This window comes from Microcebus murinus, chromosome 20, assembly GCF_040939455.1.
Source record: "Microcebus murinus isolate Inina chromosome 20, M.murinus_Inina_mat1.0, whole genome shotgun sequence".
NCBI classification, from domain to species: Eukaryota; Metazoa; Chordata; class Mammalia; order Primates; family Cheirogaleidae; genus Microcebus; species Microcebus murinus.
In genome coordinates this window covers 11,541,884-11,556,356 of record NC_134123.1, presented here as the reverse complement: position 1 = coordinate 11,556,356, position 14,473 = coordinate 11,541,884, and the positions used below count along the sequence as shown (strand labels likewise).

Sequence of the window (14,473 nt, the reverse complement as noted above, 5' to 3'; positions counted from 1 at the left end):
GAGGATAGATGAGAGGAGAGATGGGAAGATGGGTGGGAGGAGGGATGAGAGGAGAGATGGGAGGGAGGATGGGAAGAGGGTTGAGAAGAGAGATGGGAGGATGGGTGGATGGCACGAGGGGAGGAGGGGAGGATGGATAGCAGTGTGGATGGATGAGAAGAGAGATGGGGAGGGATGGCAGGATGGATGGGTGGGGGAGGGATGAGAGGAGAGATGGGAGGGTGGATGGATGGGAGGAGAAATGGGAGGATGGATGGATGGCACAAGGGGAGGCGGGGAGGATGGATAGCAGCGTGGATGGATGGGAGGAGAGATGGGGAGGGATGGCAGGTTGGATGGGTGGGAGGATGGATGGGAGGAGGGATGAGAAGAGGGATGGGAGGAGGGATGAGAAGAGAGATGGGAGGATGGATGGGAGGAGGGATGGGAGGAGAGATGGGAGGATGGATGGGAGGAGGGATGAGAGGAGAGATGGGAGGATGGATGGGAGGAGGGATGAGAGAAGAGATGGGAGGAGGGATGGGAGGAGGGATGGGAGGAGAGATGGGAGGATGGATGGGAGGATGGATGAAAAGAGAGATGGGAGGATGGATGGGAGGAGGGATGAAAAGAGAGATGGGAGGATGGATGGGAGGAGGGATGAGAGGAGAGATGGGAGGATGGATGGGAGGAGGGATGAGAGGAGAGATGGGAGGATGGATGGGAGGAGGGATGAGAGGAGAGATGGGAGGATGGATGGGAGGAGGGATGAAAAGAGAGATGGGAGGATGGATGGGAGGAGGGATGAGAGGAGAGATGGGAGGATGGATGGGAGGAGGGATGAAAAGAGAGATGGGAGGATGGATGGGAGGAGGGATGAAAAGAGAGATGGGAGGATGGATGGGAGGAGGAATGAGAGGAGAGATGGGAGGATGGATGGGAGGAGGGATGAGAGGAGAGATGGGAGGATGGATGGGAGGAGGGATGAGAGGAGAGATGGGAGGATGGATGGGAGGAGGGATGAGAAGAGAGATGGGAGGATGGATGGGAGGAGGGATGAGAGGAGAGATGGGAGGATGGATGGGAGGAGGGATGGCAGGACAGATGGGAGAGCGGATGGACGGGAGGAGGGATGGGAGGATGGGCGGATGGGTGGGGGAGGGATGGCAGGACAGATGGGAGAGCGGATGGACGGGAGGAGGGTGATGGCGCGGAATGGCTGCCCAGGCAGTAGAACGCTCTGGTGTGAGGAATCTATCATCGGAAGGGGCCTGGCCAGCAGGGGGAGAGTCCCATGTGGCCAGGCAGAGGTGGGGGTGGCTGTGGGGGTGGCTTTGGGGACCCCTCCCGCGACCGGCCCGTCCCCGCCCCGGCAGTGGGGACCTACCAGGAGGCGCTCCTCCTCCTCCCGCAGCCGCCGCTCCTCCTGGTCCCGGATCTGCTGCTGCCGCTTGAGCTCCTGCTCCTGCTCGAACCTGCTGCTCAGGTCCCGGGGGGGCTTGACGGCGTACTTCTTAGGCAGCACCCTCTCTTGCTTCTTGACCAGCTGTCGCGGCAACAGGGGGTCAGAGCCCTGTCCCCTCCCTCGCACGCGCCCCTGCAAGCGCTGGTGCGGAGCCTGCGGGCTTCCCGGCCCACGTGCGGGGCCTCGCGCTCTGGGTCTGGGGCCCTCGCGCCGAGAAGTAAAGGCGGGTGAGGGGTCTGGGGCGGGGGCTCAGGGGCAGCACTTTCTCCCTCCGTGCCATCCCAGCCACCACTGGGCCTGATCCAGGGCGGGGGGAGTTGTCAGGAGTCGAATATTCCAGACCTGTCATTGGAGGGTTTCACATGTTGGTGTAGAGTAAGAGTTTACTAGGCCAGGAAGGAGAAGAAAGCCTGTGTGTGTGTGTGTGTGAGTGTGAGTGTGTGTGTGTGAGTGTGTGTGTGTGTGAGTGTGTGTGAGTGTGTGAGTGTGTGTGTGAGTGTGAGTGTGTGAGTGTGTGTGAGTGTGTGTGTGAGTGTGTGAGTGTGTGAGTGTGTGTGTGAGTGTGTGTGAGTGTGAGTGTGTGAGTGTGTGTGTATGTGTGTGTGTGAGTGTGTGTGTGTGTGAGTGTGTGTATGTGTGTGAGTGTGTGTGTATGTGTGTGTGTGAGTGTGTGTGTATGTGTGTGAGTGTATGTGTGTGAGTGTGTGTATGTGTGTGTGTGAGTGTATGTGTGTGAGTGTGTGTGTGTGAGTGTGTGTGTGAGTGTGTGTGTATGTGTGTGAGTGTGTGAGTGTGTGTGAGTGTGTGAATGTGTGTGTGAGTGTGTGTGAGTGTGAGTGTGTGAGTGTGTGAGTGTGTGTGTATGTGTGTGAGTGTGTGTATGTGTGTGTGAGTGTATGTGTGTGTGAGTGTGAGTGTGTGTGAGTGTGTGTGTGAGTGTGTGTGTGTGAGTGTATGTGTGTGTGTGAGTGTGTGTGTGAGTGTGAGTGTGTGTGAGTGTGTGTGTGTGTGTGTGTGAGTGTGAGTGTGTGTGAGAGTGTGTGTGTGAGTGTGAGTGTGTGTGTGTGTGTGTGTGTGAGTGTGTGTGTGTGAGTGTGTGTGTGAGTGAGTACACAAATGTGTGCTAGGTGGCAAGAACCGTTCCCAGGAGGGAGCACTGCAGAGGCTGCAGAAGAGGACCCGTGACAGTGACAAGGGACAAGAGAGACTGCCCGGGGCTCAGCGTCAGGCAGACGCAGGCTTCGGTCTCCGGGTCTCCGTTTCCCGGCTCTGTGACTCAGGCCACGCTACTTCACCTTCCTGTTTCATCTCAGCGCTCTCATCTACAAAATCAGAGTGACGACACCACCCGGCCATCGTGAGGAGCAGCTACGCCCATGGACATAAAAGGGGATGACAGACCAGAACGTTCTCTGTGTCTGGCATTTATTGATATCATTTTAGTCATTAAACTCGGCCGAGCTGAGAGGCACACGTGTGAGCTCAGAGGCTTTTGAAGCCACGGGCTGTGCTGGAGTTTTCTGCTCATCTCCCCCTGGGTGGGGGCACCTGAGTGAGCGAGGACACCCCCTTTTGTGCCCCGCAGGCGCTCACTCGGGTGTGCAGCACGCGGCCATGCCTCGCCCCCATCCCCGCCCTCGAGCTTCCGACACCCACAGGGCTCGACCCTCACCACGGAGCCGGTAGCATGGCTGCTTTGCAAATGTAAAGGATAGAGATGCCCTGTGATTTCAACGATTAAAATTCATTTAAGAGTGTTTCTTGTGTTTGCAGTCGCCTCTCGTCATTCTGGAACTCTCCATCAACGGACCTAAGAACACAACCACTACCCACTGGAGGGTTGGTGGGTTTTTTTTGTTTGTTTTTTTTTGCTATTAAAAGGGGGCTGTTCTCCCTGGGGTGGCGGGTGGGCGGATCCTGAGGACCAGGCGTCTGCCCACGCGTCTGCTGTTTCCCTGTGTACAAGCGGCTGGCGGGCTGTTTTATCAAGTGCGTAGGGTAGATTTGGGATAGTCTGACTCAGGCTGCAAACCATGTAGCATTCATGGAGTGTACCGAGGGGGAGAACCGTAGCTGACCCCGAGTTAGAGCAAGCGGGGAGGGGACAGCCAGTTTGGAGAACCGGGCTGACTGTGTTGAGATGCCGGGGACAGAGAAGCCACAGCGGTCTGCAGTGTGCGCTCCAGGGCGGCTCGGGGCTGCTTGGTGACGGGGCTGGGTCCCCGTGGCCAGGACAGGGGGAGAAGGAAGCGGCAGGGACAAACTGAGGACGGCGCGACAGCCCTGGGGTCGCACGTGCCGTGGGGTGCCCGGGCAAGTACCTGCTTGGGCTTCACGGTGAGCGGGCACACCTCCCGCGTCAGGTCCATGTGGCACAGGTCCCGCGAGCCGTAGCCGTTGACGCAGTAGGCGTCGTAGCCCGAGCCGATGAGCAGGGAGCAGAGCAGCGTGCTGAAGTCGAAGCAGTTGCCCTTCTGGTACCTGAGCACCGTGGTCGAGGAGTACAGGGACGGCGGCTGCCCGCCCCGGCCCGTCAGCAGGGCCGCCCGCAGCCCCCCCCCCCCCCCCCCCCGCCCTCACCTGTCGCAGCCCACCTGTCGGGGCGGGACCGCCAGAGGGCTCCTGAGAATGGGATGACGGCCAGACCCCGCACAGCCCACACTTGCCGAGAATTTTAAGCGGCTCGTGGACGTCCTGATGGGGAAGACTGTCGGGGCTGTGGAAGCTTCTGCTTTTGCTCCAACATTCCCGTTTCCTTCCAGCCCCCGTCCTTTCCTTGTCCTCCCTTTACCGAGTCCCCACCCTCGACCCCTCCCTGGGGGGGGGGGAGCTGACCGAGGTGGTCTGAAGCCCAGCGAGCAGCCAGGCCTCCCTCTCTCCTTCCTGCACCCCTTGAGGCTGGGGGGACTCTGACGGCAGAAACAGGTAAAGAGGGAAAGAGGTGGGGACCGGAAGCCCGGGCTTGCTGTGGCCCTCAGGCAGGTGTCTGTCTCTCTCTGGGCCTGTTTCCCCCAGGGGGTCTCCGAGGGGCTGTGGCAGGCTTCCCATCTGGAGCCTAAGGGGCCTGAGGAGCGGCACTCACCGGCTTGAGCGGGTCGGGCAGGGGCACCACGGTGAGGAAGTCGGCCACGAACTGGGCGCAGCCGTCCCAGTTGTAGAGGTCGGGGTAGGGCATGAGGGTGGGCCGGATGGTCGTGCTCACGAACTTCTGCAAGGGGCGAGGTCGTGCCACCTTCAGTAGGGACCTGTGAGATCCGGTGCCTGGCAGGGCTTCCCTCAAATCCACAGGGAGCCCCGGGGGCCTGAGCCAACGCAGAAGGCCAGGCTCGGACACCCCGGGGCGGCAGAGCGGCCCCTGGCCGGCCAGGCGATGCCTAGGTCTGGCACGCGCAGCCATCGATAGAGCAGTGGCAACGCCCAGAACGGCCTTGGGGGCTCCCTTCCTCTAACCCCAGGGCACCAGCGGGGAACCTGAGGCCCAGAGAGGCCTAGAGAGCTGCCCAAGGCGACCCAGCAAATCTGGGCTGAATGGGATCAGGTCTCCTGTATCCTAGACATCCTCGGAGCTCTGCGGTCCCCTCCCAGGGGTGACGCCCCCAGGACTAAGAGGTTCTGGGGGGGCAGCTGACGGCCAGTGCAGTCTCCAGTCCCCGAGGCTGGCCCCGTCCAGGGAAGGACCAGGGCAGGCCCCAGGACCTGAGCACTGGCTTCTTCCTTCCAGCCCTGTGGCCCAGAACATGTCCCTGAGGCTCTGGGCCTCAGTTTCCCTATCTACAGATGGAATAGCATGGGATTCGTGCACAACAGCAGCCCGTAGGCTGACAGGGACCCACAGACCTGTTTTATTTGGCCCATACGGTGATGGTTAGCATTTGTGCCAGCACTTAAAGTCCAGGGATTGTCACACAAATCCTGAGTCCCCTCTTCTCATGTGCCAGTAACCCCAGGCCTGCATTTGCCCTGCAGCCGTCAGCGCTGCCTCTTTAAGGGGGTCTCAGGCCACCGCAGCGCTCCAGGGCTGACCCCCACAAAGCTGTCCTGGACCGACCGGAAGTGCTGACCCACGAGAGGGCTGGGATTTGGCCCAGAGACCTTGGAGAACCAGCCCCGCCATCCTGCGCCCTCTGTTCTCCAGCCCCACCCGCCACCCCTGCCCTCCACGTCCCCCCTTACCGGCACTTCACACTCATTCAGGGGGTGCAAGAAGAGGGGCACGCGGTCCGGGCACAGGTGGCTGTACTGGCGGGAGAAGTCGTCCGCCACCTGCAGCAGGTGTTCCTCCTTGGGTGTGTTGGTCTTGTAGGAAAGGGGCAGGCTGGAGATGTCGATGGTGTCCTTGGTAATGACCCTGTGCCATAACAGGGGTGGCATTAGCCCCGGTGAGGCTATGCCTGGCACACGGGAACCCTGGACCCACCTGAGCTGCCCTTGGCTCTGCCCCGTCTTCATTTAGCCCACACAACCACCTGGGAGGCAGGTGTCTTTGTTATCACCTGTGCTTTTAAATGGATAAGGGCACTGAGGCACAGAGAGGTTGAGTGACTTGCCCAAGGTCACACAGCTAGTGAGGGGCAGAGTGGGGACTCGGCGCAGGCGGCCTGAACGCAGAGCCCTCACTCTTAACTGACTCCCTCTATGTCCTGGTCCCCCTGCCAGCCACCGCTCCCCCGGCTCTTCCCGAGCCCAGCCCCGGCCCCGCGCACTCACGGGGGCCCCGTCAAGACCGGGGTCTCGATCTCCGACACCTTCCTCTCCAGCTCTCTGAGCGTCTCGGGGCTCAGGGTGGTCTCCTCCAGCCGCACCTCCACCTGCCACGCGGCCTTCTCGCGCTCCGCCCGCTCCGCCGCCTCCTCCCGCTCGGCCTCCTCCTCCTCCTCCACTTTCTCCCTCAGGACCTCCATGCCGGCGCTCGCTGGCCGTCCGTCAGGTCGGGAGCTGGAGCGTCTCTGCAGGGAAGGAGAAACGCACCCAGCATGGCGACGGTCGCACCAGGCGGGCGCGGTCAAGGCCACCTGTGCGTCCCCGGGCCTGGAAGGCGGCTTGCGGCGGTTCAGGCTGCACGGAGAGGAAGTGATCCCCTCGGAAACTTCCTTCCCATCAAGGGGGCCGTCTCCCTGCCGGCGCACCTGCAGCACCTTCCCAACGCTTGCACCTGCCGCCTTGCAGCGAAGACCACCCAGGTGCGGGCCTCCGCGGGGGAGCCGCCGCCAGGGCGCCAGAGCGGGCACAGGTGTTGCTCTGCGCTAGCGCGTTTATTTTGACAGCCGCCTTCCCTTTTTGGCAAGTGATGCCCCCGCTCTGGGGACTACTGTCGTGTTATGAAGCTTCCTATTTATATAAGTGAAGTGGTTGGAAGAAAATCATTCGCGCTAGTAAGGCGATACAGAAGAGGTCACAAAACAATGACGGTGGCAGGGTAATGCTGTCTCATCTGACCACACTGGCAACTGAGGCACAGAGACTGAGAAGACAGGGCTGTCACCAAGGCACCTGGACAGGGTGGGGTGGAGGTGACACAGCCTGTGCTCTCCCGGCCAAGCCCCGTGTCAGCCCAGAGGACAGGCATCCCTCTGAGAGCCACGCGAGACGCCCTATGTCTGCGGCCACAGAGCGGAGCCTCGCTGAATGAGACCGCTTGTCACCCACCCAGACATCCGGCCCCCTGCCGTGCAGCAGAAGCCCGATTTTATACAGGGGCAGCAGAGCGCAGGTCTGAAATGTTCACTGTCCCAGACTCTCCTGCAGCTAGAGGTGGCCCTGTGGGGTCACCCAGTTCTGGCCGATGAGACGTGGGGCGGCCAAGGCTCAAATGTGCGGCGACCACACATGAGGGCCACAGCTGCCTGCCAGGGGTGGCGGGACAGGGAGACAAGGGAGCCGCGGTCCCCAGTGGCGCCATAGCATCCTAGAATGCCACCGCCAGCCTTTCACTGTGTGAGAAAACTCAGCCCCTACTCGGGCCCTGTCCCAAGCTGCCCAGGCTACTCCAGCGCACCCGCCAGTCTGTAGCCCCAGCTCAGCGCCAGGCACCTCCAATATCTATGTTCTGTGCAGCAGACAGGGCGGACGACCAACCCACAGGACTGGGGTGGGGGCGAGTAGTGGGGAGAGAAGAGTCTCCCCAGCTTTGTCGTCTCCCCCCGGGGTCACGCCGCGACCAAGATGGCAAAGGGGACCGGGAGGTAAAGGCTGGCCGCACCTCCCCACTCCACACCCCTGTTTGGGCCGCCTCGACCTCCCCGGGGGGTGAGTCACAGGCCGCCAGCCAGGACCGAGCCAGGCTCGGGGAAACCCTGGCTCTGCCAACTGCTCCACTCTCTGCCCCTTTCTGGGCCTCAGTTTCCCCTTCTGCGATGTGAAGGGAGGGACAGATATTTTCTGTTCGATTCCCACATTCTGTGCTCTAGGAGGGGCCGGACGCTCCTGCAGCGGGAGGGCCCCCCCCATGTCCCAGGTGGGCCTCACCTTTCAGGGCCCCGTCCCCCCAGGGGCGAACCTCCACCAAGCAGCACTGGCTGGTTCTCAGGTGTTCGTCTGCCTCCTGGCCCAGGCAGGAAGAGCCCAGGGAGGGCAGTAATAACCGCAGCAAGGGGCTTAGAGTTACTGAGCACCTGCTGTGTGCCAGGCCCTGCGCTAAGGGCTGTGCAGACAGCATCGCATTTATCCCCTGAGGACTCTGGGAGGCAGCACTTATGATACCCACTTTGCAGGTGAGAAGGTGAAGTCCTAGAGAGGTTAAGTGACCTGTCTAAGGTCACAGCTGGTATGTGGCAGATCTGGGATTTGAACCCATATATTTCTGGTCTTGAAACCCATGTGTCTCTGGGCCTAATGAGAGGGGAAAGTTCTAGAAGGGATGGTGGTGTAGGGAGTAGTGAGCAAGGAAAGACATAGGTTGGAGAGAAGGCCAAGGTGTCAGTGGCCCCGAGCCCGAGGCTGCGGACACCTTCAGAGGCCGAGCTGGGGAGAACCCGCAACACCTTGTCCCCACCCGGGGCCCCGTGTGTAGCGGGCAGGCCTGTCTCAAGGTTCCCTGGACCCTGCCCCCACCCCCAGGCCCTTCCCTGCGCCCCCTCCCCAGCGGCAACCTCCTCCTCCCCACCACACCCCCCCCAAGAAAACTTCCCCAGAAAGATCAGGGCTGGGGACCCCCAGGCAGAAGCTGCCCCCTCCCCCCAGCAGCCTCCCCCTCCCCCTGCAGGACATTGTCCAGCCACCCCCCATCCCGTGTCCCCTGCTCCCTCCTCACCCCTCCGAGGACAGCCCGCACTATCTGTTAGCCATCTCCATGGCAACAGCTTTGGAAGCGGAGAGCCGGTGGGGGGAGGAGGCTTCTGGGAAATGTAGTCTTCTGGGACTGTCGGTCCTGGGCCTGTGGCGTGCTGGTCTAGCGGTGCCGCAGCTTGAGGGAGCAAACATTCAAGGATTTTTGTGAGGGAGCAAACATTCAGGGATTTTAGTCACAGCCATGACTAAAAATTAAATGATAAAGCCTGTATAAATAATTCTATTAAAAACAAAAGTAATAAATACTCAAAACCCATCTCTGATTACTTTACTATATTTTACCATTGTCTATGCTCTTGAAGTGATTATGCTTATTGTCTCAGTACAAATGAAATACTAGATATCGGGGGCAGGGTGTGGAGCCTTGCATCTCTTCCCAGCTTCCGTTCAGTAAGGTCCGATAGCTTAAAATGGCCATGGGGTTATTTACACCACAGGAATTGGCAGATGCTACACACAGGGCGTTTTCTCCCAGCGAGCCAGTTGAACATGTTCCAGCCTGGCACAGCCCTGCCCCACTGCCTGGAGACTGTAGCCTCCGTCATGATGGACAGACGCCAGGGCAGGGCCTGGGTAGCCGTCTGCCCTGGTAGACAGAGCGGGCTGCGCTACTGAGTGCTGGGTCCCAGTCCTCTAAGTTAGCGGATAACCTCAAAGGAAAGGGAAACCCTGTCTGTTAGGCTAGTGGCCTACAAAAACATTCAATTTTATTGAGTAAATAGTATCTGTCATACCGTGCTCTATCCTATTAGTCCAGGGCTATTGTGAGAGCAGAGTGCCACTGTGGATGTTATCTTTTTCAGAGCCAAGCATATAAAAAGTCGCCCGTGTGTTTTGCAAAATCACAATTTAACTTCGCACTTTGTGACATGTTATAAAAGCTGAATGGCTCCTCTTAGTAAGGATATTTGCTTATAAGTGCCGGGAAATAACTCTTTGATAACCTACCTGCATTAACAGGCTTCGTTTTGCCTGGAGAAAGGAAATAAAAATGAACCAAAGGTCCGGGTGTGGTGGCTCACGCCTGTAATCCTAGCACTCTGGGAGATCGAGGCAGGCGGATTGTGTGAGCTCAGGAGTTTGAGACCAGCCTGAGCAAGAGTGAGACCCCGTCTCTACTATAAATAGAAAGAAATTAATTGGCCAACTAATATATATAGAAAAAATTAGCCGGGCACGGTGGTGCATGCCTGTAGTCCCAGCTACTCGGGAGGCTGAGGCAGTAGGATCGCTGAGCCCAGGAGATTGAGGTTGCTGTGAGCTAGGCTGACGCCATGGCACTCACTCTAGCCCAGGCAACAGAGTGAGACTCTGTCTCAAAAAAAAAAAAAAAAAATGAACCAAAGAATATTTCCAGAAAGGATTAAGAAAGCTGTTTAAGAAAGCTGTGGCTCAGTTTTAGGCATGTATATATACCTTTCAACATCCTAGGAACTTTTATAATTAAAGCAAAATATGTTTTTCAAATTACAGTCTACTTCAAAGAATTGCTATTTATTCCCTTTATCGCAGGTAAAATTAGTGTTGGGAATTAAAATTTGAGAAAAAATACCCAATCAGAATGAATGTAGATGGCTAACCAATTCTTCCTCAGTGTAATGTATAATGCAACAGGGACCCTTGTAAATTGTCACATGCCAATAAAATGTCATAAGTGGTAAAAAAAAAAATGTTCAATTTTAATTTCTTTTAAATTCAGAAGAAGCCAGGTATCGTAGCTCACGCCTGTAATCCCAGTGCTTTGGGAGGCTGAGGTGAGAGGATCACTTGAGGCCAGGAGTTTGAGACCAGACTGAGCAACATAGCTAGGCCCCATCTCTACAAAAAATTTAAAAAATTAGTAGCTATGGTGGTGCTCACCTCCCAGCTACTTGGGAGGCTGAGGTCAAAGGATCGCATGAGCCCAGGAGTTTGGGGCTGCAGTGAACTATAATCTCGCCATTGCACTCCAGTCTAGGTGACAGAGCAAGACCTCTTCTCTAAAAAAAAATTCAGAAGAAAAAAATGAAGAGAATAATAATGACTATATATTAATAATTATGAGTCCACCTGGATTATATTCATTTTTGTACCAATGCAGTCAGAAAATATAATTTTTACTGTTTTGTTTTTGGAGGAAGGAATCCATGGGCCCTGTGCAGGTGTGATTGAGGGGGCTTGGGGGGTGCCAGAATGGGTCCAGAGAAACATTGCCAATGTCCTCACAAGGTTGTGCAGTTGCTATTATTGGTGGAAACTTCAGAATCATCTCAATTCCCAATAACAAAGATTGCTCTTCCCCTTCCGGTTGGAATATTATGCTGCCATGAAAAATAAAGTCTGGAGGGTAAATTAGACTGGGGGAAAGCTCGTGAGAGAGACGCATGTGAACATCAGTCTCGGCACGAGGCAGCCTGTGATCACTTCCGTGGGGAATTTGCAGGGGTGAAGGCAGGGAGGGAAGAAGGTAAAGGAAGGCAGGAGCTATGTTGGGATTGCAGGGTGCAGGACAGGCTGCACATTTTTCTCCCTGTGCAATATTTCATTCCCTTTACACATTTATTTATTTCATTTCCCCCCTACAGCCACTCTCACTGCCACCTCCTACAGGCAACCATTCTGATGTATGTATTTTTTCCTAAATCAGTATTGTTTTCCATGCTGATATTTTAAATACATGTAAATGATACTGCGTTACTATCTCTTTCTGGTCCTTATAGTCTCGCTGCGGGCGGTGCTTTTAAGACCCATCGTGTTGCTGTCGGTCCACACTAAGTACCTCTCCGCCCTTCGGTGACGACACTCAGTGTCCAAGTGTTCAAGGGGGGCCTTGACCACGCCCAGGCACTGGTAAAGTTGTCCTGGTTGTTACTCGAAACCCGGAAAAATCAAACACGTAGAAACTGTCCCCTGCCCTGAGCCAGATTCCCTAAGCCCTCGTATAAACTCCACGCCCTGAGCCCCGGACAGACCTGGGTAGGGTATCTGCCTTTTCTTTCTTTCTTTCTTTCTTTCTTTCTTTCTTTCTTCCTTCCTTCCTTCCTTCCTTCCTTCCTTCCTTCCTTCCTTCCTTCCTTCCTTCCTTCCTTCCTTCCTTCCTTCCTTCCTTCTTTCTTTCTTCTTTTTTTTTTTTTTGAGACAGAGTCTCGCTTTGTTGCCCAGGCTAGAGTGAGTGCCGTGGCGTCAGCCTAGCTCACAGCAACCTCAATCTCCTGGGCTCAAGCGATCCTCCTGCCTCAGCCTCCCGAGTGGCTGGGACTACAGGCATGCGCCACCATGCCCAGCTAGTTTTTTCTGTATATATTAGTTGGCCAATTAATTTCTTTCTATTTATAGTAGAGACAGGGTCTCGCTCTTGCTCAGGCTGGTTTCGAACTCCTGACCTCGAGCAATCCGCCCGCCTCGGCCTCCCAGAGAGCGAGGATTACAGGCGTGAGCCACCGTGAGTATCTGCCTTTTCCATGTCATGAGACCACTACAGCCCTCCGTGTGTGAGTTGGGCTAACAGATGCTTTGGACTGGGCTTCTGTGCTATTCCAGCAGGCCCCAGCTGGGGGACAGTTCGAGGCTGGCCCCTGGGGAAACGCCCCTGCAGCTGCTTTGGGGGCAACTACAGCCACGGGTTGGGCTGGACAGGACACTCAGATTGGCCACCAGCTCCCTTCCACCACAGTGCTGCTCATGCTGTTGGCTACGGGGCCATGAGCATGTCACACGGCCATGACATGGTCTAGAAGGGTCTAGACCTGCAAGAATATTTCTCTGGGATGAACAACAGGAGCAGGACTGCCTGCTAGCTACGGGACCGAGTTTGTCTCCCGAGAGCTAAAACAGTGTAGACGCTCCCCCATCCCTGCAATGTCCAAGGGACCCTAGTGTCCTCGTCCCTGCCATTTGGCATTCTGGGTTCCTAATGTCTGTCAGTGGGACAGGTCTACGGTGAGATCTCGTTGTCATTTCCATGTTCATCGCTCTGATTACTAACAATTTTATTTTTATTTTTTTAATCTTTTTTTTATTTTGGCATATTATGGGGGTACACATTTTAAGGTTTCAATAAATGCCCTTTCCCTTCCTCCCTCCACAAGTCTGAGTTTCCAGCATGACCATCCCCCAGATGACTAACAATTTTAAATATGTCTTCTCATGCCAACGTGTGAGTGTTAGGTGTTTCCTCCTCTGAAATTGAGTATTTAAAACCTCAGCCCATTTTTCCTTATCGGGAAAATACCTTTATTTGATTTGCAGGCCTTCCAGATGTTAACCTCTGGTTTTACATGTTGCCAATACCATCCCCCATTCTGTTACATGCCTGTTAACACTGTCCGGGGTGCCCTTCATTAAACAGAAGGCCTCAATGGTGATGTGATTAAATGTGTCAGTTTTTTGTCTGATGTGTTTTGTGCTTGTGCATTTTGGTTTGAGAAGTTCTTCCTTCCCTCTGGGTCACAAAAATATTTTCCTACATGGACTTTATAGTTTCGCTTCCCCACTGAGAACCTTAATCCACGGGAGCCCACCTCTGCATGGTGGGTGAGCGAAGATCTTGCTTTACTTTTTCTCCGTATAATGAGCCAATTTTCCAACGCCATCATCACACCACTTGCCCCTCATCATGAGTTAAGTCGCCTTAATTCAGATGTACTTGAGTCTGCCTCTGAGCGCTCTGTTCTGTTCCACTGATCTTCTTTCCTATCCCTGCACAGACTCCACTAGGCATTTACCACTCTGGCTTTGTAACATCTTTGTATCTGGAGGTCAAGTCTTCCTTCTATGCCCTGTTTCATTAAGGTTGACTTAGCCCCCTCCCGCCAGGAATCTGTTGTTTCTCTTCTGCCAATTTACTATGATTGTATAAGGGCCACTACCGCCACCTCCCCATGGGGGAGGGAACGGTGCAAGGCCCCGCCTGCTCCACTTTTTCTACCTCGGAACTGTACTAGATAAAATCACTTCTGTTGTGCAGTTTTTCACCGGAAAAAAAACCCACAAATGTTGACTTAGCTATTTGAGCCCTATTTTCTTCTATATACATTTTAGAATAGGTTTTTGGAGAATCTAAAAAATAAAATCAATCAGAATCTTTATTGGAATTGCATTGAACTAATTCATTAGTGAGTAAAGGATTCATGTCTTTCCATATTTAAGTTGTCTGTCTGCATATTTGTTACACTGTAATGAAAAAATAACCAGGAATGAAGGCATGTGGGCAGAACAGAGAACCAGGCAGGAGCCCTGGTAGAAGGGACCTTCTTGCAGCTCACGGACGACCCCTGTGCCCAGGGCCTGACAAGCCAATGGCCAAGGCAACGCTCTGGCTCAGTCACAGTCCCGCTGTGCCAGGCGGGCCAGGCACCGGGCAGTCCCTGCAGTCATTAACTCATTTATTCATGTCCTTCCTCTGTCCCAGAGGGCCATTACTGCCATCCCTACTCCACTCAGTGGGTGAGCAATTTGCCCCAGGCAAGCTGCAGAGGCAGGACTCGGAGCAGGAAGGGGTTTGCATTCTTTTTTTTTTTTTTTTTTTTGAGACAGAGTCTTGCTTTGTTGCCCAGGCTAGAGTGAGTGCCGTGGAGTCAGCCTAGCTCACAGCAACCTCAAACTCCTGGGCTCAAGCGATCCTCCTGCCTCAGCCTCTAGAGTAGCTGGGACTACAGGCATGCACCACCATGCCCGGCTAATTTTTTCTATATATATGAGTTGGCCAATTAATTTCTTTCTATTTATAGTAGAGACGGGGTCTCGCTCTTGCTCAGGCTGGTT

At 55.3% G+C, this 14,473-nt stretch overlaps 2 protein-coding genes across 2 annotated transcripts in view; one reads left to right on the top strand and one right to left on the bottom strand.

Moving 5' to 3' along the window:
* DRC7 (dynein regulatory complex subunit 7) overlaps positions 1-8,760 on the bottom strand; it is a 28,777-nt gene extending 20,017 nt beyond the window's left edge. The window contains exons 1-6 of the mRNA XM_012743957.3: positions 8,694-8,760; positions 6,152-6,390; positions 5,618-5,792; positions 4,527-4,652; positions 3,766-3,960; positions 1,367-1,525 (exon numbers count right to left, since the gene is read on the bottom strand). Of these exons, the coding sequence (XP_012599411.3) occupies positions 1,367-1,525; positions 3,766-3,960; positions 4,527-4,652; positions 5,618-5,792; positions 6,152-6,345 (849 nt within the window). The 5' untranslated portion in view covers positions 6,346-6,390; positions 8,694-8,760. The remainder of the gene's footprint in view (positions 1-1,366; positions 1,526-3,765; positions 3,961-4,526; positions 4,653-5,617; positions 5,793-6,151; positions 6,391-8,693) is intronic.
* Positions 1-14,473, top strand: part of CIAPIN1 (cytokine induced apoptosis inhibitor 1) — a 328,736-nt gene that overhangs the window by 95,922 nt on the left and 218,341 nt on the right. The window lies entirely within an intron of this gene.